Source organism: Panthera pardus, unplaced genomic scaffold (assembly GCF_024362965.1).
Source record: "Panthera pardus isolate Hobbes unplaced genomic scaffold, ASM2436296v1 HiC_scaffold_27, whole genome shotgun sequence".
NCBI classification, from domain to species: domain Eukaryota; kingdom Metazoa; phylum Chordata; class Mammalia; order Carnivora; family Felidae; genus Panthera; species Panthera pardus.
Window position 1 is genome coordinate 119,495,462 of NW_026526843.1, and position 25,722 is coordinate 119,521,183.

At 46.4% G+C, this 25,722-nt stretch overlaps 1 protein-coding gene across 1 annotated transcript; it reads right to left on the reverse strand.

Annotated features, from left to right (window-relative positions):
- Positions 1–77: 77 nt before the first annotated feature.
- Positions 78–19,072, reverse strand: ARSL (arylsulfatase L). Its single transcript, XM_053891882.1, has 12 exons — positions 18,897–19,072; positions 18,529–18,774; positions 17,483–17,527; positions 16,145–16,294; positions 15,255–15,376; positions 13,925–14,047; positions 10,973–11,396; positions 9,413–9,549; positions 6,225–6,359; positions 5,352–5,514; positions 3,044–3,165; positions 78–522 (listed from the first exon to the last, which is right to left on the reverse strand). The coding sequence occupies exons 2-12, from the start codon at positions 18,675–18,677 to the stop codon at positions 164–166; spliced, it is 1,929 nt and encodes a 642-aa protein (XP_053747857.1). The 5' UTR covers positions 18,678–18,774; positions 18,897–19,072; the 3' UTR covers positions 78–163.
- Positions 19,073–25,722: the final 6,650 nt, after the last annotated feature.

The window sequence follows — 25,722 nt, forward strand, 5'->3', positions numbered from 1 at the left end:
TGGTGACTGCACCCGGCTGCCTCTTCCTTATAACTTCCTGTTTTGAGACGCAAAACTAGGCTGCCCTCACAAATGGATAACTTAACCCGCTAGGGGAGGTTTAATTCCACCAGCAAAGACCTGCAGGGATCTGGAAGGGGGACCTGGTTCTCCCTGGAGGCGCTTATGCTTGGCCGTTTTCCCGATCACACCAGCAGAGGGGAAACGGGCCACAGCACGGCTGCAGCCAGGGTTTCCAGATGTTTCCCAGCGCGTCCAGCTGCATTGGGACTGGCCTGAGCGTCCGGCGATGCTCCTCCACGGCGCGTGAGATCGTGTCCATCACCCGGTAAAAGGCGGGCTCGGTGTCCGGCGTGAGGGCGTGCGCCTCGGAGGGGTCTCTGGACAGGTCGAAGAGCAGAGGTGGGTCGTGATGGGCCACTTGGTCCCCGAAGCACGGGCAGACCCCTCTCCCGTAGCAGGCGCCAGCTCCATATGGGTGGAACACTGGGGTCGTGTAGTGGACTTTCCACAGTCTTCCTCCTGAGGGAAGGACACGAATCTCAGAGGGTTGACCTGGAGAAGGAGGATGAGTTGAGGTGGAGACAGAGGACGGGTGTTGGGAGAAGCCCAAGTGTCTGATGCAATGAATGGAGGGGCAGATTGGGCAACTCAATAAAGCTACAAAGGAGTGAGTTCCTTGTGTGGTAGGTAGTTCCAGGCAGGATGCTCAGAGGCTTACAAGGGCACTAGCTGCTCTCATGAAGCTTGCTCCAGGGCGCTGGGCAGCTAGGGAAAGGAAAGGAGGGAGGGAGGGAGGGAGGAAGAAAGGAGGGGGCAAGCTATAGCAACCAACCTTCCTCTCTGGGAGGGCACCCATCCTAGTTCTGCCTCAGGAAGGGATTTTGAAAGAATAGAAGGAGGGACTGGGGAGGTCGCTGCACTGGCCTCCTGCCCAGAGTTGGGTTGTGCCAGCTGCACAGCCTGTCCTCCCGGCTTCCTGCTGCTCTGGGAGGGAGGCCCCCACGCGTGTATCCCGACAGTGAGTCGAGAAGCCATGTGTAACCCAGGGCGGGGGCAGTAGACAGGGGGCGTATTCCCAACGTTCAAGCCTCTTCAACAGCACCCTCCCTCACTGGCTTCCCAGAATCACCCACTGTCTACTGACCTTGAAAAAACATTGAGATATTCGCCCAGTTACTGTGAGATGAGAGGTCATTAACGGGCAGCCACAATGTAAAAGAACAAACTTGAGCCTGGACGTAGATTACAATAATATGGAAAATAATGGATGAAAAGGGAGGGACGTTTAAAGAAAACAGTCTAGGGGCACCTGGGTGGTTTAATCAGTTAAGTGTCTGACTTCAGCGCTCATGATCTCACGGTCATGGATTTGAACCCGTCATTGGGTTTGCTGCTGTCACTGCAGAGCCCTCTTCAGATCCTGCCCCCCTCTCTCTCTGCCCTACTCCTGCTCACTCTCTCTCTCTCTCTTTCTCAAAAATAAATAAATATTTTAAAACTGTGTATGTTATAGGGGGCACCTGGGTGGCTCAGTCAGTTAGGCGTCCAACTTTGGCTCACGTCACAAACTCACAGTTCACGAGTTGGAGCCCCGTGTCGGGCTCTGGACTGACAGCTTGGAGCCTAGAGCCTGTTTCAGATTATGTTTCTTCTTGTCTCTCTGTCCCTCCTCCGCTCACACTCTGTCTCTCTCTCCAAAAAATGCTAAACACTAAAACACTAAACACTAAACAACAACAACAAAAAATCTATGGTAACTTCCTCAAATAAGGGAGATCCCAAGAGGTATTCCTTCACCCTTGATTCAAATGGCTGGAGACTTCTAGAGGATGGTTTTGAGGAATGGAAAGATAACAGTTAAATCACAAGAAGGATACAGTCCTTCCCAAACAGTGGAGGAAGAAAAGAAACACAAAACCTATGCAGTCATAAAGTCACAAATCCAATCAATCCATAGGGCAAATCCAAAGGAGAGGAGAAAATGTCAAGGCACAGAAGAGTAATAGAAGGGAAATAGAAATGAAGAAAAGTAACTCAAATGAATGAAACCCTGTTACCAGAAGACAAAGGTGGCAGCAGAAATCAATTGTGTGTAAAATTCAAAACTAACAGTTCTACAGTAAATGCAAGAGCTGAATTAAACAAAAAATTTCTAACAATGGAAAACCTTTAGCAATGCCACTTAAGTGATGATGGAGATCAGATGCATAGAAATATGGAGGCAATTAAAATACAATGAAATTAGTAGGGATGGGAACAATGTGCTTGATGAAATCAATATTTTTTAAACAAAAAGACTAAGTAGAGGGGCATAATGTGACTCAGTCAGGAAAATCTGATATTGTAAAGATAACCAACCTTCTCTCAGAGTCAGTTTATACATGGGATGCAGAGCCAAATCATAGTCCCATCGGATTAAAAAAAAAAATCTTGCAGTGGATCCTGAGTGGCTCAGCTGGTTGAGCATCCAACTTCAGCTCAGGTCATGATCGCATGGTTCGTGAGTTCGAGCCCCACACCGGGTTTGCTGCTGTTAATGCAGAGCCCACTTTGGATCCTCTGTCCGCTCCCCTGCTTGCACTCTCTCTCAAAAATAAATAGTTATAAAAAAAATAAACAGTAAAAAAAAGCCCTTGCAAATGATTTTAGACTTCTTTTAAAAGGCCAGTTGGGCCAAAATAGCCCAGGAAGTTTTGAAATGCAAAAATTATTTGGTATGCATGTTGCTGCTTATATCATAAACTTGTGATTCTTACGAGGATGAAATCATGTCGTTGAGATAAGGTGGTTGGGACAGGTGGAGACCAATGTAGGTTAAGAGCACAGGTTTCAAAGATGAGAGGCAGACTAGAACACCTGTGTTCTGGAAGGCCAAATGAAATCCCCTAAACAATGGTACTATGGTGATAAGGTGACTGACCGCTTGCATCCGGAAGCTGTGAGGGGAAAATACTGTCAAGAGAGGGATAATAAGGGCTCGTGTGAAGCAGAGCCATGGGAGTACAGGCCAAGACATGACTCCGTGTTCCAGAGAACTCACCGTCACGTTGGTGCCAGCGGGCTGCGTGCAGAAAATTCTCGCAGTAATGCAGCAGGAATTCGTGATCCGAGTGCTGTGCTGTCCCCAGCAGCAAGGGCAGCATGTCCCGGCCATCAATCACCCTGCAGACGAGGAGCACAGGGACTCAGGGGTGCAGCAAGGATGCACGGAAGGCATGCTCGAGCCTTAGCAAGTTTAGGGAAGCACTGGGACAGGTGCCTCCATTCTTTGTCTGCCAACATCACCTTTGGCTAAAGTATCCCCAAGGATCCAGCTATTACCAGACCGACCTTGTTAGGAATGCAAACGTAAGCCGAAGGTTCTGTGACCTGACTCTTTGGTTTTATACTGTACTGGGTTCTAAGCCATTGCAGCCTACGGTGCATTCATCAAGACTGGGTACCATTTCCTTGCCTGCCACTCGTCCTGCTTTTGTGTTCCCTCCCCTAGCCCCACCTGTTGGGTTTTCCTCCCTCTTCCCTTCCTTGTCTTCTCCGGTTTCCAAGGTGTGACTCCATCCCACTCAGGACGAGGTCTTCTAGGGACTCCGGTTCCATTTTCTCCACACTTTGTAGGAGACAGCTGAAACCCACTACTTGTGATTTGCAGGGATGGCCCTGAGCATTTGATGTCCTAGTGACGGGGTCCACTGCTTCAGGGTGGGAAACAGGTCTGTGTTTCTTTGGGACTTGCCCACCAGCGGTAAAGTTTCGTGGATGTATCGGGCCATTAACTTTCCCCATACTTGAAGGTAATCAAATGACTTTATGGACAACTGCAGCGATCTTTCTTGATTTTTCTTAATTGTCTTGATTACTTTTCAGAATCTTGTGGGTCATATGTAAATCACCGATACTGAGGATAGGTTTTGACAGATGCCCATGGAAAGGGGATCTTTTTCTCTAGTTTCATTAATGTTCTTCATCGTGTTTATATACACATAAACATATATATATCTTTATATATATTCTTATACACACACACACATATATATAATATATAGTATTGGTTTTGTACATGTGTGTATCCTTATATATATCCATATATACACACACATATAATATATAACATTGGTTTTGTGTGTATATATACACACACACATATATACACATAAATACATGTGTATATCCTTATATATCCATATATATACACACATATATATAACATAAATATATGCATTATATGGCTGCATTTCTTTTTTCATCTAGTGAAACACATTTGCAATATACATGTCAAATTTTTATTTTTAAAGCAAATGATAAATTAGAAATTAATTTAAAGATTAGCACCCAGTTAGAAAAAAAAAAAAAAATCAACCAGAGATATGATATTCAATGCAAGAAAAAACAGAAGAATGTTGACTAAAGGTATGAAATACTCAACCTCTCCAGGGATAAAATGGTGGAAATTATAATACACACATATATGTATATTTGTATACACACATATGAGTAATTTTATATAAATTACCTGTACAAAATTTACATTTATCTTAGCTCTGTTATGTTTTAAAGTAGACATCTCGCATATGTCTGCTTGTGGTTCCTAAGGAAAATTTTGACAAAATACACGAAGAGATTTATCTGTAAACGGCCATACGCTTTGACTCAGGAATTCACCTTCTAGGGGATTCTTAATAAGGAGGTAATCATGCCAGACAATAACATGATAAGACAGTATTTTTTTTAAAACAAGGCTAAAAATTATAAGGGGATGGTTGAAAGAAAATACCATGAAGGCATTAAATTTTTTGTCTGTTCAGAAAGATGTCTAAATATATATGTTTTTACATGAATATGCATAAAATATGGAAAATGTATCTAAATCATAGATAGATCGACATGATATATATCAATTTATAATTGTATGAGAATCATATATTTCTTATATTTTTGCATCATTATGATTATATGATTATATACATAATTAATTAGATTATGAAATAATATTATTTTCTATTTCCCCAAAAAGTCTCTATAATTTTTAAGACAAAACAATTGGAATCTGTACAAAATCTCTACCACACTACATGAAAAGTAATTTCCCACGATGAATTGTTAGATTTTTTCAATGGCCACCATAATAACATGGCTCCACTTATGAATCAGGAGAAGGGAAATAAACATTCTGTGTATCAAATGAAGCGGACAGCTGATCCTAATAGCTCATAACGGGGGGCCTGGAGTGTTTTCCCAGAAACTGATATCACGGGCATGTCACGCAATGCAGAAGTGACAATGACATTTCACATACACGTTTGTCTGCATGCAAAACTGAGCTGCTTGAGTTTCCTTGGGCTGTTAGGTACCTGTCCTGGGGCACCTCACCGCCCCCCAGCTGGACCACGGTGGGGAAAACATCCATCAGGCTGGTGGGCTCGTGGATCACTCGGCCGACCGGCAGCACCCCAGGCCACCGGAAGATCCCCGGGACGCGGATCCCGCCTTCCCAGCCCCCCATCCCTTTGCCACCTGTGTGTAAACACGAACAGAAAAGAATGTGATCGGGCCGTATTTTTTTGGCAGTGTGTTTTACAATCCTTGGGGTACATCTGATAATGATGTGTCTGTGGTTGATAGCATTCTAGTTTGCATATGATGTGGCCACCACGGGTACCCACCCTCCTTGGATGCATTGCCTAATTCCTGAGTCCCTCCCTCAATCAATGGGTAATCAAACTGTGGCCCCTCCACACAGTGGAAGCTTAGCCATAAAAAGGAACACGGCACTGACACGTGCCACGATGTGGGCGGACCTGGGAGAGGCATCGTGCTCGCTGAAAGAAGCCAGTTGTCAAGGACCACGTACTGCACGATTCCATTTACATGAACTGGTTAGAAGAGGCAGAGAAAGAGTTGGCGGTTGCCAGGGGCTGGGCACAGGGAGGACCCGGGAATGACTGCACATGGGTACTGAGTTTCTTTCTGAGGAATTGACCGTGTTTTGCGATTGAGCGGTGGTGATGTTTTCATAATTCTGTGATTCTACCGAAACCACAGCGTTGTGCAAAAGAAAAAAAAAAAAATCAAGTTTCAGTATGACAAATTATACTTTCTACCCTGAATAGAAAGGCAGAGTCTCTGGTGACTCTCTTGACATGCATGGCCCCATTCCAAGGGAAGGGTGGGGAACTGTAGGGTGGAGATAAAGACCAGACACAAGGATCTGGGACTCTCCCTACCTTTATAGATTCCATTCGACCCGCCATACTGGTTGTTTTGGAGTCGAGACTCTAAAGATCCCCCATGATCCGACGTAAAATAAACCAGGGTGCTGTTGGTCAAGCCTTCCGTGTCCAAAGTATCAAGGATCTTCCCTGCAAAGAATAGATGGCATGTGAGCCAGTCAAACGGGAAGGCCGTCTTAAAACAAAGTCTTCCGTGCGTGGTGGAGTATTTTGGAGCTCTCCATGAGAATAAGCCTTTAGTGTTAGCACATGAATGGGAGCGAATGCCAGTGTAGTCATGCTATTCTGAGCATCACCGACCCAAGGTTCATATACACCCTCGGATGCACCCCATTCTGTTTCCAACATGCTTCAGGCAAGCTACACAGAATATATTGCATAGGAAGAAAAATAGCAAAAATTTAAAAAGGAGGCAAAAGAAGATTATGGAGTCAACCATGCTTCCATTAAACAAAAATGAAAAACGAAAAACAGGGGACACCTGGATGGCTCAGTCGCTTAAGCATCCAACTTCAGCTCAGGTCATGTTCTCACGGTTCATGGGTTCGAGCCCTACGTCTGGCTCTGTGCTGACAGCTTGGAACCTGGAGCCTGCTTCGGATTCTGTGTCTCCCTCTATTTCTCTGCCCCTCCCCTGCTCAAGCTGTGTCTCTGTCTCTCAAAAAATGAATAAACTTTAAAAAAAAACTAAACACACACACACACACACACACACACACACACACACACACAGGAGAGAAAGAAAAAAGGAAAGAGACCAAGAGGGTCTAAGAAGCAGGCCGACAATGGCATTGGAGATATATGTCCATTAATGGAGAATAGTTTACCAGTGTGGCTCAAAGTTTCTCACAGTTACCTCAACAGGAAATCTTATTTCTTCCTAACAATAGACAGAACTTCCAACTTGCTTTGTCATGAGCACGGGGTGTCATGGAGGTTGACTATGGTCCCAAAGAGATCCCATTATTGGCTTTTCCTTTTACCTTATCATCTGTTTCTTTATATTTAACCAGTATCTCTTTTGGGTTGGGTTTTGCTTTTTCATACAGTCTGATGATCTCTGCATTTTAATTGGTTGGAGAGAGCGCAATCATGTAGCTTTAAATGAACCATGTCGCTATTTTTGTTTCTTTTTTTCTTTTTTTCACTCATTGTTCAGCCGTCTCTTTGTGTTCAGTTGCTTTGTTTTGGACAAAGATATTTAAATTTGTGGCTCTATTGAACCCCCCTCCTTTGATGGATAGATTTTATTTTTAGAATGGCTTTGGGTTTTATAGAGAAGTTGAGTCATATCAATGAGGGATACTGATAAACTGTTTTGTTTTTTTAAGTTTATTTATTTTGGGAGAGAGAGAAAGAGTGCCTGATTGACCACGTGCAGGGGAGGGGCAGAGAGAGGGAGAGAGAGAGAATCCCAAGCAGGCTCCACGCTATCAGCACAGAGCCCGACAAGGGGCTCAGACTCAACCAAATGTGAGATGATGGTGTGAACTGAGATCAAGAGTCAGATGTTTAACTGACTGGGCCATCCAGGCTCCCCTGATAAACGATTATTAACTGAAGTCTCCAGTTTAAACCATGGTTCACTCTTGGTGTTGTACATTCTAAAGCTTTTGATAAAGTGCATAATGCCATGTATGTGGCATTATAGTAACTGACAAAATAGTTTCTCTGTCCTAAAAATCCCTTGTCCTCCGCCTCTCTACGTGAGGACAATTATTTTCACTTAAAAAATGATCTTACCGGGGCGCCTGGGTGGTTCAGTCAGTTAAGCGGCCGACTTCGGCTCAGGTCATGATCTCGCGGTCCGTGAGTTCGAGCCCCACATCGGGCTCTGTGCTGATGGCTCAGAGCCTGGAACCTGTTTCAGATTCTGTGTCTCCCTCTCTCTCTGCCCCTCCCCTGCTTGTGCGCTCTCTCTCTCTCTCTCTCAAAAATAAATAAACGTTAAAAAAATTTTTTTAGGGGCGCCTGGGTGGCTCAGTCCATTGAGTGACCAACTTCGGCTCAGGTCATGATCTCACGGTTTGTGAGTTTGAGCCCCTCATCGGGCTCTGTGCTGACAGCTTGGAGCCTGGAGACTGCTTCAGATTCTGTGTCTCCCTCTATTTCTCTGGCCCTCCCCCCGTTCATGCTCTGTCTCTCTCCGTCTCAAAAATAAATAAATGTTTAAGATTTTTTTTTTAAATGATCATACTGTGGTTTGGTTGTGTTTGAAATTGGAGCACAGAGGCACTAAGGCTATAGAAAAGATTCCTTAAATGTATCTTGGGTTCCTTATCTTGATGGACTTAGGGGGTTCTTAGCTCTGTACTGTAGAATTTCAGATTCTATCACTCAGTAAGTGTTCGAGTACATACACCTGCACATGCATTCATTTAGCAGATTTTCCCCCAACCGTGAATGGTGAATTCCATTTTCAACACTCAATATCCAGGGTGCCTGGGTGGCTCAGTTGGTTGGCCATCCGACTCTGGATTTTCCAGTCATTTTTCATCTTTTCCACACAAGGACCGTAGTGGTAATGGTGAATGAGTTCGCCCTGAAGAAAATGGCATCACAAAGTCCCACGGGGGGACGCGATGTGACATCAATCTTTGCCTACAGGTCTCACAACCGTCACTGTTTTCTCCAACAGTTCATTCAAGTCATACATTTTCCTCCAAGGTGATGTTTTCGGCAAATTTCTTAAAGTACGTTTTCTCCTAAAATCTGATTCCCATCATTCTGCATCTCTTGGCCCTCTCTGTCCACCGGCGCGTCAGCCCGAGGGGACCCAAATCCTCGTGTGAGGAGCAGGGAAGTGTGTGTGTGTGTGTGTGTGTGTGTGTGTGTATCCATGTACTCATGGGACAAATGTGCCCTTTCTGTCATTCCGGGCATCATTCCAAACGCAGGGGATGCACTGGGAGAACAGGGCAAGACAATCCTACCCCATGGGGATTTTAAGCTCTGTTCTCCTGGGGGAAAATCCAACATCAACCCACCTAAGACAGTGTGACGAGAAGAAACAAAGCCATCAGAGAGATGAAAAGGCTACAATCGCTCGCAGCCTTCTTGTGCAATGAGATCGCACTGTTCACACTGCCTCTTCCGTCTGTAGTCTGCATTCATCTCCTTTCCTGCTGCTGTTTCCGGAGAAGCAACCATCCAGTCTGCACGGGGAAAAGGCACTTACTTACCCAGCATCCAGTCCATCTCTTCCGTGTTATCCCCGTACAGCCCGTGGACACTCTTCCCGCGGAACTTCTCGGTGGTGATCAGAGGGGTGTGCACGTGTAGAAAGGACACAAAGAGGAGGAAAGGTGTTTGCTTGTTTCTGAGAATAAATAACACGACTGGGTTTACTTTTACGTAAAGCAGAGACCGAGGCCCTAGAAGACGCAAAATAGGGATCTAGATCGTCATATCCTTAAAGAAGTCTACCTGCTAGTGTTTAATGTGATGGCGTCACCCTTCTAAAGTCTGTTGAGGGGCGCCTGGCGGGCTCAGTTGGTTGAGCGTCTGACTCTGGCTCAGGTCATGATCTCACGGTTTCTGACTTCGAGTCCAACATCGGGCTCTGTGCTGACAGCTCAGAGCCCACTTTGGATCCTCTCTCTTGCTTTCTCTCTTCCCCTCCCTTGCTGGTTCTCTCTCTCTCAAAAAGAAATGAAGAAACTTAAAAAATGGCACAGATATGACACGTATTTTTTTTCCTGGTTTTTAGCAGTTTATAGGTGTATGTGCCTCTGGATCTGAAGGTAAGACAATTCCAGGTGGCTGGAGTTTACTTAATTCAGTTATTTATTTCATTCAATTATGTCGGTATAGGTTCCCACCTCAATCCTTAGTGTATAGGATAAAGTGATATTGCATATTTGGCTTTCTTTTTTTTTTTAAGTTTTATTGTTAAGTAATCTCTATATACAACGTGGGGCTCAAACTCACAACCCCATGATCAAGAGTCCCATGCTCTACAGACAGAGACACCTGGGCTTCCCTAGCTCACTTTATTGTAAGAACACAGCATAGGATACATATAGCACACAAACAATGTGTTGATCGACACTTCATGTGATCAGTAAAACTTCCAGTCAACAATAGGCTATTAACAGTTACGTTTTGGGAGAGTCAAAGTTATTCGTGATTTTCCTCAGCACATGGTGTGGGCGTCTCAAAAGCCCCACGTTGTTCAAGGTCAACTGTACTGTCAACATCATTTCAGACTCACGTTAGGCACTTCCATGAAAAGAATGTTCTGGAACATGATCACAACCTCATCACCACCAAGTGAACTGGGGTTCACCAGGGGTCCCCCTGCCCCCACTTTACTGGAACACCCTTGGGGAGCATAGAAACCACCTCTGTTTGGCATAGCTTTTCATCAAGTCCCTCTGGGCTCTGACACAGTAAGTTCCTTGTTACTCAAACTCACATTTAGCATAGAGTTACCAAGAGGACAATGTAGTTCTGATGATAGAGCTTTAAAAATATTTAGAATTTATTGTAAATCTACGGGTGTTTCAGTTTGTTTTGTTAGTTAAATACGGCCGGTGGTGATCAGCGGGTGCTTACGCAATGCGACTGACTCAAGTGGGGCTCAACTGAACATCATCTATGACACAGTTTACCAAAAACGTCTTTCTGGGCTATGGTGATTTCACTGGTCTTATCCTCATTATAGAAAAAGACTTTTCAAAATGCATTTTCACCATGGACCAGAGCCCTAGGATGAAGCCAACCCTTCCTTGGATGCTCACCTTTGGATGAAGGATGAGACCTCTTTGAGAATAAGAGACGTCGTCCTTGGAAAGTGCATGGGTTGCTCAGTGATGGTGTGGTTTCTCATCAGAAAGCAGTCTGCGTGAACAATCAGGGCTCCCAGGAAATACGAGGTCGTGAAGAGTAACATGGCAGCCATGGTTGACCAGATGACTGGAGTCCATGAGCCTGACGTCAGGTGGGTGAGTTTCCCAGCGGTGAGCGTGAGGGCAGCCAAGGCCATGATTTGGAAGCAGACGTTGAGTTTCCGCTCCATACCTGCACGCTTCTCTGACAGCTCCCAGCGGATGCAGTCTCCCATCATGGAAAACGGCATTCCGTAGAAATGGTCGAATCCGTGGTTGAGAGGGTGGTGGCAGTGATCGTTGGAAGATTCACAGTTGAGACCCAGGTGCCATTTCCCTGAAAGGCAAAATAGTTGGGTCATTGGTTAGTGGGTACCGTGTGCTCGCCACATTCCAGGCACTCTGCTGGGAGCGGAAAAAGGGCAGGACAGCAGACGGGTGTGAGTAGTGCTCACTGTGATTTGAAGCACAACCTGGACCCGGACCTCATGTGGCAGCGTTAGGGCCGTATTGTTCCCTAGGCTGCTGTGACGAATTACCATAAACGTGGTTGCTTAAAACAACGGGAATTTGTGCCGTCGTAGTTCTGAGGCCAGAAGCCCGAAATCAAGGGGTGACAGGGTTGTGCTCCACCTGTAGGCTCCACAGGAGCATCTTTCCTGCCTCTTATGTCTTCTGGAGGCTCCAAGTGTTCCTTGACTTGTGGTCATATCCCTTCCATCTCTGCCTCTGGCCATACTGCCTTCTCCCCTTCTGTGTCATCTATCTCTCTACATCTCTCTCTAAAGGACCCTTGTCCTTGCACATAAGACCCACGTGGGTCATCCAGAACAATCTTGTCTTCTCAAGATCCTTATTTTATTATTTATTTTATTTTTTCATTTGTGAACATAACTGTGATGTTTATTTCATTTATTTTTTAAATTTACATCCAAGTTAGTTAGCATATGGCACAACAGTGATTTCAGGAGTAGATTCCTTAGTGCCCCTTCCCCATTTTTAGCCCATCCCCCCTCCCACACCCCCTTCAGTAACCCTCTGTTTGTTCTCCATATTTAAGAGCCTCTTCTGTTTTGTCCCCCTCCCTGTTTTTATATTATTTTTGTTTCCCTTCCTTTATGTTCATCTATTTTGTCTCTTAAAGTCCTCATATGAGTGAAGTCATATGATATTTCTTTCTCTGACTGACTAATTTCGCTTTAGTTCCATCCAGGTAGTTGCAAATGGCAAGATTTCATTCTTTCTGATTGCTGAGTAATACTCTATTGTATAAATATACTACATATCTTTCTCCATTCATCCATCGATGGCCATTTGGGCTCTCTCCATACTTTGGCTATTGTTGACAGCGCTGCTATAAACATGGGGATGCCTGTGCCCCTTCGAAACTAGGATACACCTGTATCCCTTGGATAAATGCCTAGTGGTGCAATTGCTGGGTCGTAGGGTGGTTCTATTTTTAGTTTTTTGAGGAACCTCCATACTGTTTTCCAGAGGGGCTGCACCAGCTGCATTCCCACCAACAATGCAAAAGAGATCCTCTCTCTCCGCATCCTCGCCAACACCTGTTGTCGCCTGAGTTGTTAATGTTAGCCGTTCTGACAGGTGTGAGGTGATATCAAGATCCTCAACTTAATCACATCTGCAAAGACCCTTTTTCCATAGAAAGTAATATTTTCAGCCTCCAGCATGTAGGACATGATCTCTGGTGAGCATTATTCAATCTACTGTGGCTGAATTTGCAAAGGTCTCTGGTAGGTCAATAAGGAAGGCACAGGATGCTCAGATTGCTCTAGAAAATGCAATCTGGGGGCGCCTGGTTGGCTCGGTCGGTTAAGCATTCGACTTCGGCTCAGGTCACGATCTCGCGGTCCGGGAGTTCGAGCCCCGCGTCGGGCTCTGTGCTGACAGCTCAGAGCCTGGAGCCTGTTTCAGATTCTGTGTCTCCCTCTCTCTGACCCTCCCCCGTTCATGCTCTGTCTCTCTCTGTCTCAAAAATAAATAAACGTTAAAAAAAAAAAAAGAAAATGCAATCTGCTGTAGTCAGTGGGGAAAAGATTTCTTGACTTTGGGATTGTCCCTCTCTTTGTTAAAGCACTGAAATGATGGTCAGGGTCATGGTGGACATTAGGTTCTACAGAACACAACTGTCAAGTTCAACCAATGACAGGTGTTTAGCTTCTCTACTGTCACTACTAGGGTATTGACAAAGAGGCCTGTGTATCTTCCCACCACCCCAAGTGGTGCCTCCCATCCAGAAAACCTCATCAATTTTCCAAGGAATGTTCCATGTTGGTAGACTTCTGTCCCCAAAACAACAAAGAGCCTATCAGATTTGATGGTCAGCGTATCAGGTGGTCTTGCTTTTTTTTGATCAATAAATGGCACTGTTAATAAAAATTATCAGTATAAGATGATAACGATAGTGACAGCTTGGTCCCCTCTCAAGAAACTGCTGTCCCTGATTGTACTTACACATGACATGGTTTGTTGACATACAGAAAAGTAAGCATGGTATTTATGGAAGCAGAGAGGGAATGTACTAAGAGGCACATTTCTAAGCGGAATTTAGGGGGAAATTGTTGGTCATTTGGTGACATTAGAAAAGAGTTTTCTAATTTTTTTGTGACAGTGCATCAGCAAATAGTATGACATGCTAGATGTTTCATTAAGCGGACATTTCTTGAGCATGTACTTTGCACGAAGCAACCTGCAGGTATTAAGGTCGTTCCTGCATGCACGGAGGGAGCTTTCTGTCCGGTGGACGATCCCAGTGTGTCATGACTACGTAATTTGCAAGCTTTATGGTTGAATATCCTCTTCATATAAAAGCAATGTGATTAATACTTTAAAAACTGCACATACCTATTAGCCCAGTGGCATAGCCTCTGTCCTTTAATATTTTTGCAAACGTTGTCTCGTTGGTCGGGAGCCCTCCAGATACTCCCGTCCACTGAAGAACACGATAACCATTACTGGAAACCATACCTTTGAGGAATCATTTTCAAAGAAATGTTACCATCACACATCGACATTTGCCATTATGGTTAATTTTTCATGTAAAACAGGCAGTGAAAAATTAATTGAACAATTAGCAAAAACACTTAACTGTGCTTCTGTGTGAAGGTTATACACACAAAGAGGATGAAAGGACACAGGAAGGGGAATTAAAATTGGTTTTATAATTTCACCAAACTCTTGATATAACCCAGGGGTTCTCAAACTTGTCTGCACTTTGGAATCATCTGAGAAGCTTCAAACTATTCTGAAACCTGGTCGTCAATCCAGAGAGCTTGATTTCAGTTGGTTGGGGGTAGAATTTGGGGTGGGTTGCAAGACGCCCTAGATGATTCAAATGTGCCAGCAAGGTAGGGAGCCACGGCTATAATTCCTACCAGCCCTGACATACCCAAGGCATGGACGCGAGTGTTCCAAAAGGTAGGTTAAACATTTTTCTGAAGTTCTGAAGTATACAGTTGAAAACCACTGACTTAGAAGGTGCTCTATGCCCCCTAGACCATTTTCACCAATGCAGCTCAGTCTTACTAGGGAAGAACCACCTGGTTCAAAGAGTGAACATAGTTCCCACTGATCACCTTTTGGGGACCTGGAGAATTCTGTCTGAGATTTTCCAAACCTTTGAGAATGCATCTGACTCCGCAGGAGACTAGGGGAACATACGTAGTTCTCGGCCATAACAAAGACAGGTGGGGTGTTTCAGCTTAAGTTGGCCAGGATTCCTTCTTCCCTGGGACATGAGAAGGTGCCAGAGACCCATATACAGGAGGGTCTGTGACAGTTCATTTGATATGTCACATGGCCAGGCCAGTGTCCAGTTATTCAAACATCAGCCTGTTACTTCAGATGGTGCTGTGAAGGCCTTTCAAGATACGGTTGACGTGTACAATCAATTTGCTTTAACCAAAGGGGAAAACCCTTGATATGGACCTTCTTCGTCCTTAGGGTCCAAGAACATCACACAGACTTCCAACTTTTTGTCTATTCCCTACCGAAACGCCCCATCTGAGTCACGTCATTATCAATGGGGCTCTATATCTGATGGTAAAACTATGGCGATATCAGATTATTCTCTCCCCACGATACCAGTGGACCCATGCTTTAATACCTGCGTTAGAGGAGTTACAGGGAACACGCTCTTCTCCAGAGCCATGGTGAGACATGAGGGAGAACAGACCTGATCGGAGAGGGTATCTGCCCGTTAAGAAAGCAGCCCTGCTTGGGGTACACACTGACGCGGCCGCGAGGTGCTGGGTGAGCATCACACCATCTCGTGCGAGGCGGTCAATATTTGGAGTCCTGCAGAAGAAACACGAACGGTTTTGTTGCTGAACAAAGACACACATGGGTTTTTTGTCTCCAAGAACTGCTACATATTTCATAGGAAAATCAGCCCATCATCATTTAGCACAGCAAGGTGTTCTTGGGAGTGGCCAAAAGGCAGTGGCCAGAACTTTGGACGTCACGTGAACCATGAGAGGACCTGAAAATTCGACCTCATGGCAGCCGCACGCTGTCGTTGGGACTCGAGGGTGGGATTCAGATGACCCTTCCTGGTGTTGGCTGAGTTCAGTGCCCAAGGGCAGTTAGAATGTGACCCAGGTGATGGAGTGAGGTCATTCTACGTGAGACGGGCTAGCGATGACAGGTGAGTGTGGTGAGGTATGTTGGGGTGACGGGGGCATGGATTTGTGTGACCGAAGCAGGGCTTTCCAGAGGGGAGCACGGGAAAAGTCATGCATGGTTGGGTAGGCTTGACTTGATGGACGGAAGTGGAGGGTGAGGAAGCCCTGGTGTTTGACTTAGACGCAACACCAATGAATCTTTGGACACTGTCCCTCATGGACTGTGCTGATAGAAACCACGTTTCAAAGTGAAATGAGGAGTCACACGTAGGAGGCATCTGAGCTGGGGTTAGCGCTGGTGAGGGCAGAACGAGGGGCGAGGGGGCGTGGCACGGACGTGTGCGGAATCCGGTCAAGGTCCGGACTGCACACGTCAAAGGTTTGACCCCCTGTCAGTGGGGTTTTCATCGAGACGCCAGAGGACCCGTTCTCAGATCCTTGCCTGATGGTGTCGTTGCCATAGCAGCCAATGTCGCCAATGCCGAAATCGTCTGCCATCAGAAGAAGGATGTTTGGACGCGAACCAGATAGATCCCTGCTGGCGGAGGGCGTCACCCTCAGAAGTGCGCCCACTGTCACAGCTAGCCAGGTCCTGCAAGACAAGGCACCAATGAAAGCTTAACGCTGCTTTCCAGTTAAATAGTGACGTTTGTAGGGGCGTCACTAGGGGACTTGGATATTGCATCGTGCTGTGGAAGGGTTTGACTACATTTCTCAGGTATTTGAGTTTTGTTTTAAAGTTGAAAACAATTCACCTTCTGGATGGTTTTTTTATTTTTTTTTAAATTTATATATTTATTTTGATAGAGCATTATGGAGAGGAAGAGAGAGAGAAGGATGGTTTTTTATTTTTTATTTTTTTTAATTTGTATATTTATTTTGATAGAGAGAGCATTATGGAGAGGAAGAGAGAGAGAGGGAGAGACGGAATCCCAAGCAGGTTCTGCACTGTCCACACAAGCCTGAGGTGGGGCTTGAACTCCTGAACGGTGAGATCAAGACCTGAGCTGAGATCGAGAGTCGGACGCTCAACTGACTGAGCCACCCAGGTGGCCCTTGATGATTTTATCTGAAGTGTAAACATTTTGTCTTTGGAAGCCCTGGGGTCTGTTATTAGGACTCATACCATGACTGAGGAAAGTCCTTTTTTGTGGCTTGGATCAGGTCCCCAGAACAGCTACAACTCTCTGCCTTTGCCTCTTTCTCGTTTTTCTTTAAACAAGTAAACTGTGTTGAACTTGGGTCTCTGCGGCCCGTTGGTGGGAACTGGGCCACTGAGTCAGGGCCCAAGTCAGGGCAAAAGCTCACCAATGCCATCTGGTGATTCTGAGTCTTTGAAAAGTTGCCGTATATTGTAGCATGAATGTGGAACTACCAAAGACTGGCACGGGGCAGGGGGGGTGGTGCCTTTCCTACCACTATCGCCACCATAACCGGGGCCTCTGTGGGGGCCCTCCTGTTTCTGGAAGTCTCTGTGGGCAGGTGCATATACAGAGGGACAAGCGTGTGCCCATCCCCGGGGCCATGAAATCAACATGGGATCTGAGTCTCCAAAGAAGATTTGCGGTATGGGCATCCCGGAAAACCAGACGACGCGGTTTGGGAAAAGTGGAATAGAATTCCTTCGAGTGGCTCCCAGATTGCAGAGTGTGGGACAGCGATATAAACCCCAATTACTAGGTGTGCCAGAGCGCTCCATCAGTGCGTCCTGAGCGAGGGGGCGTCAAGAAAGGTAGAGACGCAAACAGAAGACTGGCGACTGCACGTGTTTCTACCTTACCAAGCGTGCTCCAGACGTAACATGTTCTCTTTCCGCTCGTATTTCCTGTAAGAAACAAGGACGTATGTAATAACGATGTTCAACACGTAAGATAGTACCTACCTATCGAACGGGAAACTTTGATTCGCTCGGATCGTGTCAAGAAAACCTTAAAACAGCTACCGAAAACTCGTAAGAATGGTCTTCTCTGTCAGAAAGGCTTTAAGGAAGCTGAACGCTGTGTTAAGAATGTGCACCGTGCATCTGTCATGGGCAGGACGATAAATACTTGGGGCTTTTCTGCCCACGTTGCTGCTACCCCCACTCTGCCTTTGGAACGTGACTGGGTGTCACGGACTTCCACTGAAACAACGTTTACAGATCCGGTCAGCTTTGTTCGCCCCACGAACCGTAGATGCCCGGTCTTTTCATTTATTCGTTTGTTTTTAATGTTTATTTGTTTTTGAAAGAGAGAAAGACACAGAGTGTGAGTGGGGGAGGGGCCGAGAGGGAGACACAGGATCGGAAGCAGGCTCCAGGCTCCGAGGTGTCATCACAGAGCCCAACATGGGGCTCGAACTCAGAGATGGTGAGATCATGACCTGAGCCAAAGTCGGACGCTCAACCGACTGAGCCACCTAAGAGCCCCTCTCAATTTTTTTTTTTTAAAGGACACAGAGAAAGAAAAACCCTTCAATGCAGTGTCTTCTCCGGGTGGGAAGAAATTGCACGCAGCTTCCCGGCTGTCCTCCAGACCCCAGACAGCAAGCCTGCCTTCCCGGCTCTGCCTGGATCTGCTCCCAAAACCAGCTCGCTTTCCGATCTCCGGGATCCCAGCCACGTCCACAGGCTCTGAGACCCGTTCACAATCCCGTCTCCATGCTTCCCCACCTCTGCATGATTTTTCTGGTTCCTTTCAATCTGGTTCCTTTTTGCAATCACCCCAGCGGTGTGTGTGTGTGTGTGTCTGAGAGAGAGAGAGAGAGAGAGAGAGAGAGAGAGAGAGAGATGGGGTGGGGGGGGACCAGTCAGTGATACTTTCACGCTTCTGTGGGCTTCCCAGTTACCTGGCTGGCTGTGCTCTGTCGGGGCCGGGCCGCCTGGACCTCAGGGATCGGCTGGCGGTGCAGCAGGGGGCACGGCTGGTCCTGCGGGACTGTCCTGAGGTGGCCGCCAGTGCCCAGGCCTCCTCGGCCGGCCGGCCGGCCGCACGCATGTGCACAGCGTCTCAGTCCGTTCAAAGCCACAGCAAGGATGTGGAGGAGAAGCAAGTTCGGTTGTGCAGAGAGAGTGGCCGGGCCGTGGCCAGCGGCCTGTTGGTACAGGAGACTTTCTGTTACTCATTAGAACACGCAAGGCGCCAGGGGGGCAGCGCACAAGGCTCCCGCGGGGGCCGGTGACTCATTCGTTCCCCAGCGGGTGGCAACCTCCTGACCTCTGTCCACAGCTCAGGGCTCTGTGCTGGGTCTCCCTCCAAAGCGGCCAACCGGTTGCCTTGAAAATGCCTCTCCCCAGCTGCTCGCAGCCCGCGCCCCTTCCCCTGCAGCCTGCGTCTGCCTCCGCAAGGAAAAGGGGGAACAGAAAATAGGTGTGCCTTGCGGGCCAGCAGCATCACAGGCCAGGAACTTCGCAGCCGCCGAGGCGGATGCCCGCGCTGGGGAGCTGCTCTGGGGTTTGAGGCCATTGCTCTTGTTTGTGTCTGTTCTTTTCTACTCACCGGGGAGCCGGCTTCCTCCTGCCGGAGGCACAGCCGTCACACCAAAGACTTCCTTTCAAAGGCTTTCCTGAATCAGACCTTGCTGTGCATTCCCAGGCGTGCCGTCCCATCAACACGTCCCCCCTCAAAGCCCCTTGTGTGGGTTCACCCCCACCCCCACCCCACCCGGGGGCCTGAGCCTTGCAGACTTTCCACTGGGGGCTCCCGCCTGGCAGATAACAGCAGTCTTAATGGCTCCAGGCGTCCAACATTCTTTGTGAACTTAACAAAGGACAGGAACAAGGTTCCGCCCCCCGGGGATGCGGGTGATGGAGGAGGGCAGCGGGACTCCTTGTGTTTTGTGGACTGTTTGCTTTACTTTAGTTTTTTTAACCCGACTAAGAGGAGACACATCTTGGAATTTCCACGTGACCTGTGGTGCACCCCACCTCGCTCCCCGTTGAGGGGTAAGACCAGAGGCCAGTAACACCTCCCGCTGCCCAGGTTGTGACCGCCCCAAACGCCTGCAGACGTTGCTGAATGTGGCCTGGCACCAAGATGGCTCTTGCTGAGGACCCCCCAGTGATCCAGCACTTTGCAGAAGGCTTCCTGGCGCTACTGACCTTCCGCTGCCCTGTCACAGTCCTGCTGGGCAGGTCGCACACTGAAGCTGTCAACCCGGACTTACAGCCTCTCCCCGTTTCTCCCCTTGGCTACTTTTTCCAGTGCACGCCCCGGAACGGGATCCTTGCGTGTTTTTGGTCTGGAGTCATTTGGGGCTCTGAGGTGACGTGTCACTGTGTGGGTACAGAGTGTTCCCAAATTCCTACCAGGATCCCTTCTGATGGGGACTGTACCCCCTGCCCTCCGGGCCCTCGGGCTTCCTCTGTTGTATTTGCATTGATGCTGCAGGGAACTGGAGTGAGCTGTATTGTGTTCTCTTCCCCAACAGCCCAGGCGTCAGTTACAGGCGAGACGCGCTGCCCTGGGAGAAGGTCTGTGGGCAGAGAGGGCCCTGCGGGGGAGGGGGGGAGGGGACGGCGTGCAGGATCCCAGGACTGGAATGTCTTTGAAGTATGACCTCCTTGCAACGCTGGCTCCTTGGTTGTGTCTCCAGAAATTAAGGAGCTCTGGCTGAAGATCCCTTCCCAGGGATGATGTGCCTGTCTTGCCCACGGTAATGCTCGCGTGAACATCACTGCTTGTCTGGCTCCCGTACCCCGTTTTCACAGACATAATAAGACTGTAAAACAGGGTACAATCAAATGAGAAAAAAAATCTTGTGATAGAAGCAATTGTACCTATCTATCTATCCATCCATCATCTATCTATCTGTCCATCAATCATCTATATATCCATCCATCCATCTATTATCTATCTATCTATCTATCTATCTACTTTCTATCTATGTAATCTCTATCTATCCATCCATCTATCATGTATCTATCCATCAATCATTATCTATGTATCCATCCATCCATATATCCTGCCATCCATACATCTATCCATCTATCCTTCCATCATATCTATCTATCTATCTCCATTCATCCATCCATCCATTCATCCATCCATCCATCATATCTATATCCGTGTATCTATGTGTCTATGTATCTATCTATCTATCTATCATCTATTAATCATCCATCCATCCATCATCTATATCTATCTATTATCTCTGTCTATCTATGTATCTATCCATCCTTCCATCATCTATATCTATTATCTCTGTATCTATCTATCATCTATCTATCTATCTATCATCTATCAATCATCCATCCATCCATCATCTATATCTATCTATTATCTGTCTATCTATGTATCTATCCATCCATCTATCCATCCATCATCTATATCTATCTATTATGTCTGTTTCTGTCTCTATCTATCTATCTATCTATCTATCTATCTATCTATCATGCATCCATCCAGTGTATGTATCTATCTATGTATCTACTTGTGTATCTATCTATGCATGTATCTATCCATCTATTATCTATCCCCTATCCATCCACCTATAAATCCATCTAATATCTATCTATCTATCTATCTATCTATCTATCATCTGTCCCATCTATGTATCTATCTATCCATGTATCTCTTCATCTATTATCTATCACCTACCTATCCATGCATCTATTATCTATCATCTATCTATCTATCTATCCATCCATCCATCTGTATATCTATGTATCTATTCATCCCTGTATCTATCTACCTATCTCTATCTTCCCTCGAAGCATTTCTTCTATCATCTATTGTTCTTGGAGTGTGTAACTGAATATTGCATGCTGCCTCAGTGCCATTATGTCTCCAGGTATCAACGCAGCTAATGACCCTCACCTTCCTCAGAGGTGCGAGTTGCGGCCACACATGATGCAGTGTTGGTAAGACACATGTAGACCACAAGACAGAAGCTACTCTTGAAAGTTGGCGTCAGAACTGAAGATGGTGAAATTCTTGTACATCTACCCTCTCGTCGCTATTTTGAAAGTCTAACTGGAATCCTTGGTGGAGATTTTGGTTTTTTTAAATTATGCTGGCAGAAAACGTATTCGACTTAATTAAGTCTCCTTAATTATACATGAGTATTTGGTGGCAGTTGAAAGCTGAGATAAAATATTCCTTTGGTAAATAAGTATGTAACAGCTGCCAGGTAGGTTATATTTAAATATAAAGATAATTGACAGACTGGAGCAGGGCACAACCTTGGTACTTAATAAACGTTTAATTATAATAACGAGCGCAGTCTCTTGGAACCGTGGCAGGAGGCTGGACGCACAGGACCCGTGTCCACAAATGTAGGAATTGGAGAAACCCCTTGTTTCAAGTAAGTAAAATATGTTAAGTTCATATAATTAATGTAAAAGACGTTACGTTAAACTAATTCCAGTTTGGCGCGCTGAAATTTTTAACGGTCAACAAGGTTGAGCATGAAGGGTTGAGTGTTAGTTGTATTAAATCATCTCTCTCTGTCTCTCTCTCTCTCTCTGTTTTTTATGTTTTCTAGGATTTTATATAACCGGGAGTGTGAAATATTATATATTCTTTTTTGTGGCTTTTTTTTTTTACTCAGCCTAATCACTTGGAGATCCCTCCCTGGTGTTGCCTGTGTTATTGACAGTTTGCTCCTTATGGTGGCCGGATGGTATTCTATAGGATTCTAGATATCCCAGAATTGATTTACCCACTCACCTGTGAGGGGATATCTGTATAAAATTGTATTTTCTGGAGTGGATGTTAAGTGTTTAAGAGTATTTATGGTGTTTCCAGGAAGACAAGTAGGGAGTGTAATCAGAGGTCTTGGAGGTGGGTGACCTTTGCTTGGTAGTAAAATGGTAAAATCTCTACGAGTAAGTTTGTAAACTTTAAATTTTGCTCTTTCTTTCTTTCTTTCTTTCTTTCTTTCTTTCTTTCCTTTTGTTTCTTACCCTCTCCCCCCTCCTTCCCAATCTCTTCCTTCCTTCCTTCCTTCCTTCCTTCCTTCCTTCCTTTCTCCCTTTTCTTTCTTTCTTTCTTTCTTTCTTTCTTTCTTTCTTTCTCCTTCCTTCCTTCACTCCTTCCCTCCTTCACTCTCTCCCTTCCTTCCTCCTTCCCTCTTCTTTCTTTCTTTCTTTCTTTCTTTCTTTCTTTCTTCTTTCCTTGTTTCTTTCTTTCCTTGTTTCTTTCTTTCTTTCTCTCTTTCAACTATGTGTTATCCTCCTTGAATGGGATAATGTACCATTGCAGTGAATGAACAAACACTAAAATATTGAAAACCACAGGTGGACCCATACCATAAGAGTTTTGCCAATTTAGAAACCAGGCTTCTGGTCTCTGAATTTACTTCATAATGGTGTCATTGAATGTTTTATTAGTGGAGTTTTTCTTAGCTGAAAGCAAGTAATGAGTTTTTCTCATCCTGTGAAAAACGTGGGTTTTTTGTATGAGTTGTTAGTGGGGAAAAAAATAACAGACGTATTTAAATTTTTTTCTTACTGTTGCGTATTCCTTGTTATATTTTATCATAATGATGTTGCCAGAGTCACTGAAGATCAGGCAGGTTGGAGGAAGTTTGGGGATTGATGCGAATGTTTTTAGAAGTCTCTCGGATGCGTGAGGAGACCCAAGGTGATAAAGCCATACTCCACGTGTTCAATTCTTTCCAGAAGGACTCAGTAAAACAAAGCCCTCACAAAACCGTCGACTTCAGTTTTCAGTCTCATATATAAACTAGGGAAAACATAGAAGAGAATCACAGATGGTCTAGTCTCAATCCACAGCTCTGGATGAGAAAATCGGAATCTTGAAGGATGAATCAATAGCTTTCGATACCATGCGAGAATGATCTCCGATCAGGCTGCTTCAGTGCAGCCTGCCACGGAGACAGGACCGAGTCATGCCCCTGGGGGACACTGGGCGATGTCTGGGAGTAACTTCAGTCGTCATGTGTGGAGTGGGGGTTCTCATAGCAGGTGGCCGGTGGAGACCAGAGACACCGCTCCTCCCCTCCACGCGAGAGCCACCCAGCCCCCGATGATGCTCTCAGTGCTGACACTGAGAGATCGTGATCCGTGGGGACTTCTTTATGCATCTCTGCGTTGCCTGCCTCGACTCTCTCCGCTGCAGGGCTTGGCTCTGAGCACAGGGCAAAGAAAGGACTGGCTCCGATGCCTGGAAGGTCTTGGCTAGTGGGTCTTAATTAGAGAGAGTGTTTTAATTAGGCTGCAGTTGACTTTATTGGTTGACCCTAAGCTACAGCCCCACTCCTGGAGCCCACTGTATCCGCGGAAGAGTGGCACAAATCATATGATTATCCCCGTCCTCCAAAGCGTGAGGCCATGACACCCAGGTGGCATCTGTGTGCCCCTGGATGAAAGGTCCCGTCAAAGTAATTAGTGTTTTGATGTCAGCTGGGGTTGACGAATGCCTCGCAGGATGCTCCAGCTTTACCATCAAAAAACCCTAAAGGATCGACGCGTACATCCTCTCTATTTTAAGGAAAAGAGCACAGAATTCCGCACTAAGAGTGTATGGCGGGTTGATTAGCGATGTCACCGCAGCACGATTTCAGCCGGCTTCAGCATGGCATATTTGAAAGCAGTGTGATGGGGCGCTTGGGTGGCTCAGTCGGTTAAGCGTCCGACTTCCGCTCAGGTCATGATCTCGCGTGATCTCGCGTGATCTCGCGTGATCTCGCGTGATCTCGCGTGATCTCGCGTGATCTCGCGTGATCTCACGTGAGTTCGAGCGCCCCGTGGGGCTCTGGGCTGACAGCTCGGAGCCTGGAGCCTGTTTCGGATTCTGTGTCTCGCTCTCCCTCTCTCTCTGCCCCTCCCCTGCTCGTGCTCTGTCTCTGTTTCCCTCAAAAACAAATACACATTAAAACAAAATCTTAGGGGGCGCCTGGGTGGCTCAGTCGGTTGAGCGTCCGACTTCGGCTAAGGTCACGATCTCGCGTGATCTCACGTGATCTCTCGTGAGTTCGAGCCCTGCGTCAGGCTCTGTGCTGATGGCTCAGAGCCTGGAGCCTGCTTCCGATTCTGTGTCTCCCTCTCTCTCTCTCTGCCCCTCCCCCATTCATGCTCTGTCTCTCTCTGTCTCAAAAATAAACAAACGTTAAAAAAATTAAAAATAAATAAATAAATAAATAAAAGCAGTGTTGCCCTGAACACCCTCACTCCTGGGTGTTGCGCGCTGGCCGAGCATTTGTCCAGAGTTAGAAATCACAATATTTTTTTAATCTACTATTTAATGGCCACGTACCCCCACAGAAGCTTCCACTGGCAGCACAAGTGTCCGCTGTTGACCCTGGAGAAATTACTGGAGGTTTGATAGCTATACGGCCTGGTGATGCTTAAAACGTACCTGTTCCGGTCGCCAAAGAGGCTAAGCCTACAGCGATGTGCTCGTTAATCGTGTCTGTGTGCTGTGAGTTGCCTGTGGACAACCTATGTCTGATTTTTACGGTACCTTTATCCCTTGTCTGATCTATTTATAGAAAATATTGCAAGTGTTTTCTCCTTCTCTGAACATGCCAGTTTTGCTTTGCTGATGGTGTCTCTTGGCACAGGGAAGTTTTCTGGTCCCCCCCCCCCCCACTCCCCTACAATTACTTCTATTTCTCTCCTCGGGCTGGTGTAACAAATGGTCACAAACTAAGGGCAGGGCTGCTGAGACCCAGGCAGGGAAGGATCACTGAGATCCAGGCAGGGCTGTGCTTCCTCCAGAGGCTCCAGGGGAGGGTCCTTCCTGCCTCTTCCAGCTTCTGGGGCTCCAGGCGTCCCTGGACTTGTGGCCGCCTCCCTCCCGTCTCTGCCTCAGCCTTCACATGGCTTCTCTTCTGTGTCTGTCTCCTCTTGTCTCTTACAAGGACACCTGCCCTTGGATTTAGGACCACCCTGCTCCAGGATGAGCTCATCTCAGATCCTTCCCTTACTCCCATCTGCAAAGACCCTATTCCCATATAAAGCCCCACCCGAAGGTTCATCCTTATCAGTACCTGATAACCTCTCTCTCAGTAAGGTATTGATTGGGTACCATGGGTCAGAGAAAACGGGCCACCGCTGAAAGGTGGGGTGTGAGCCTC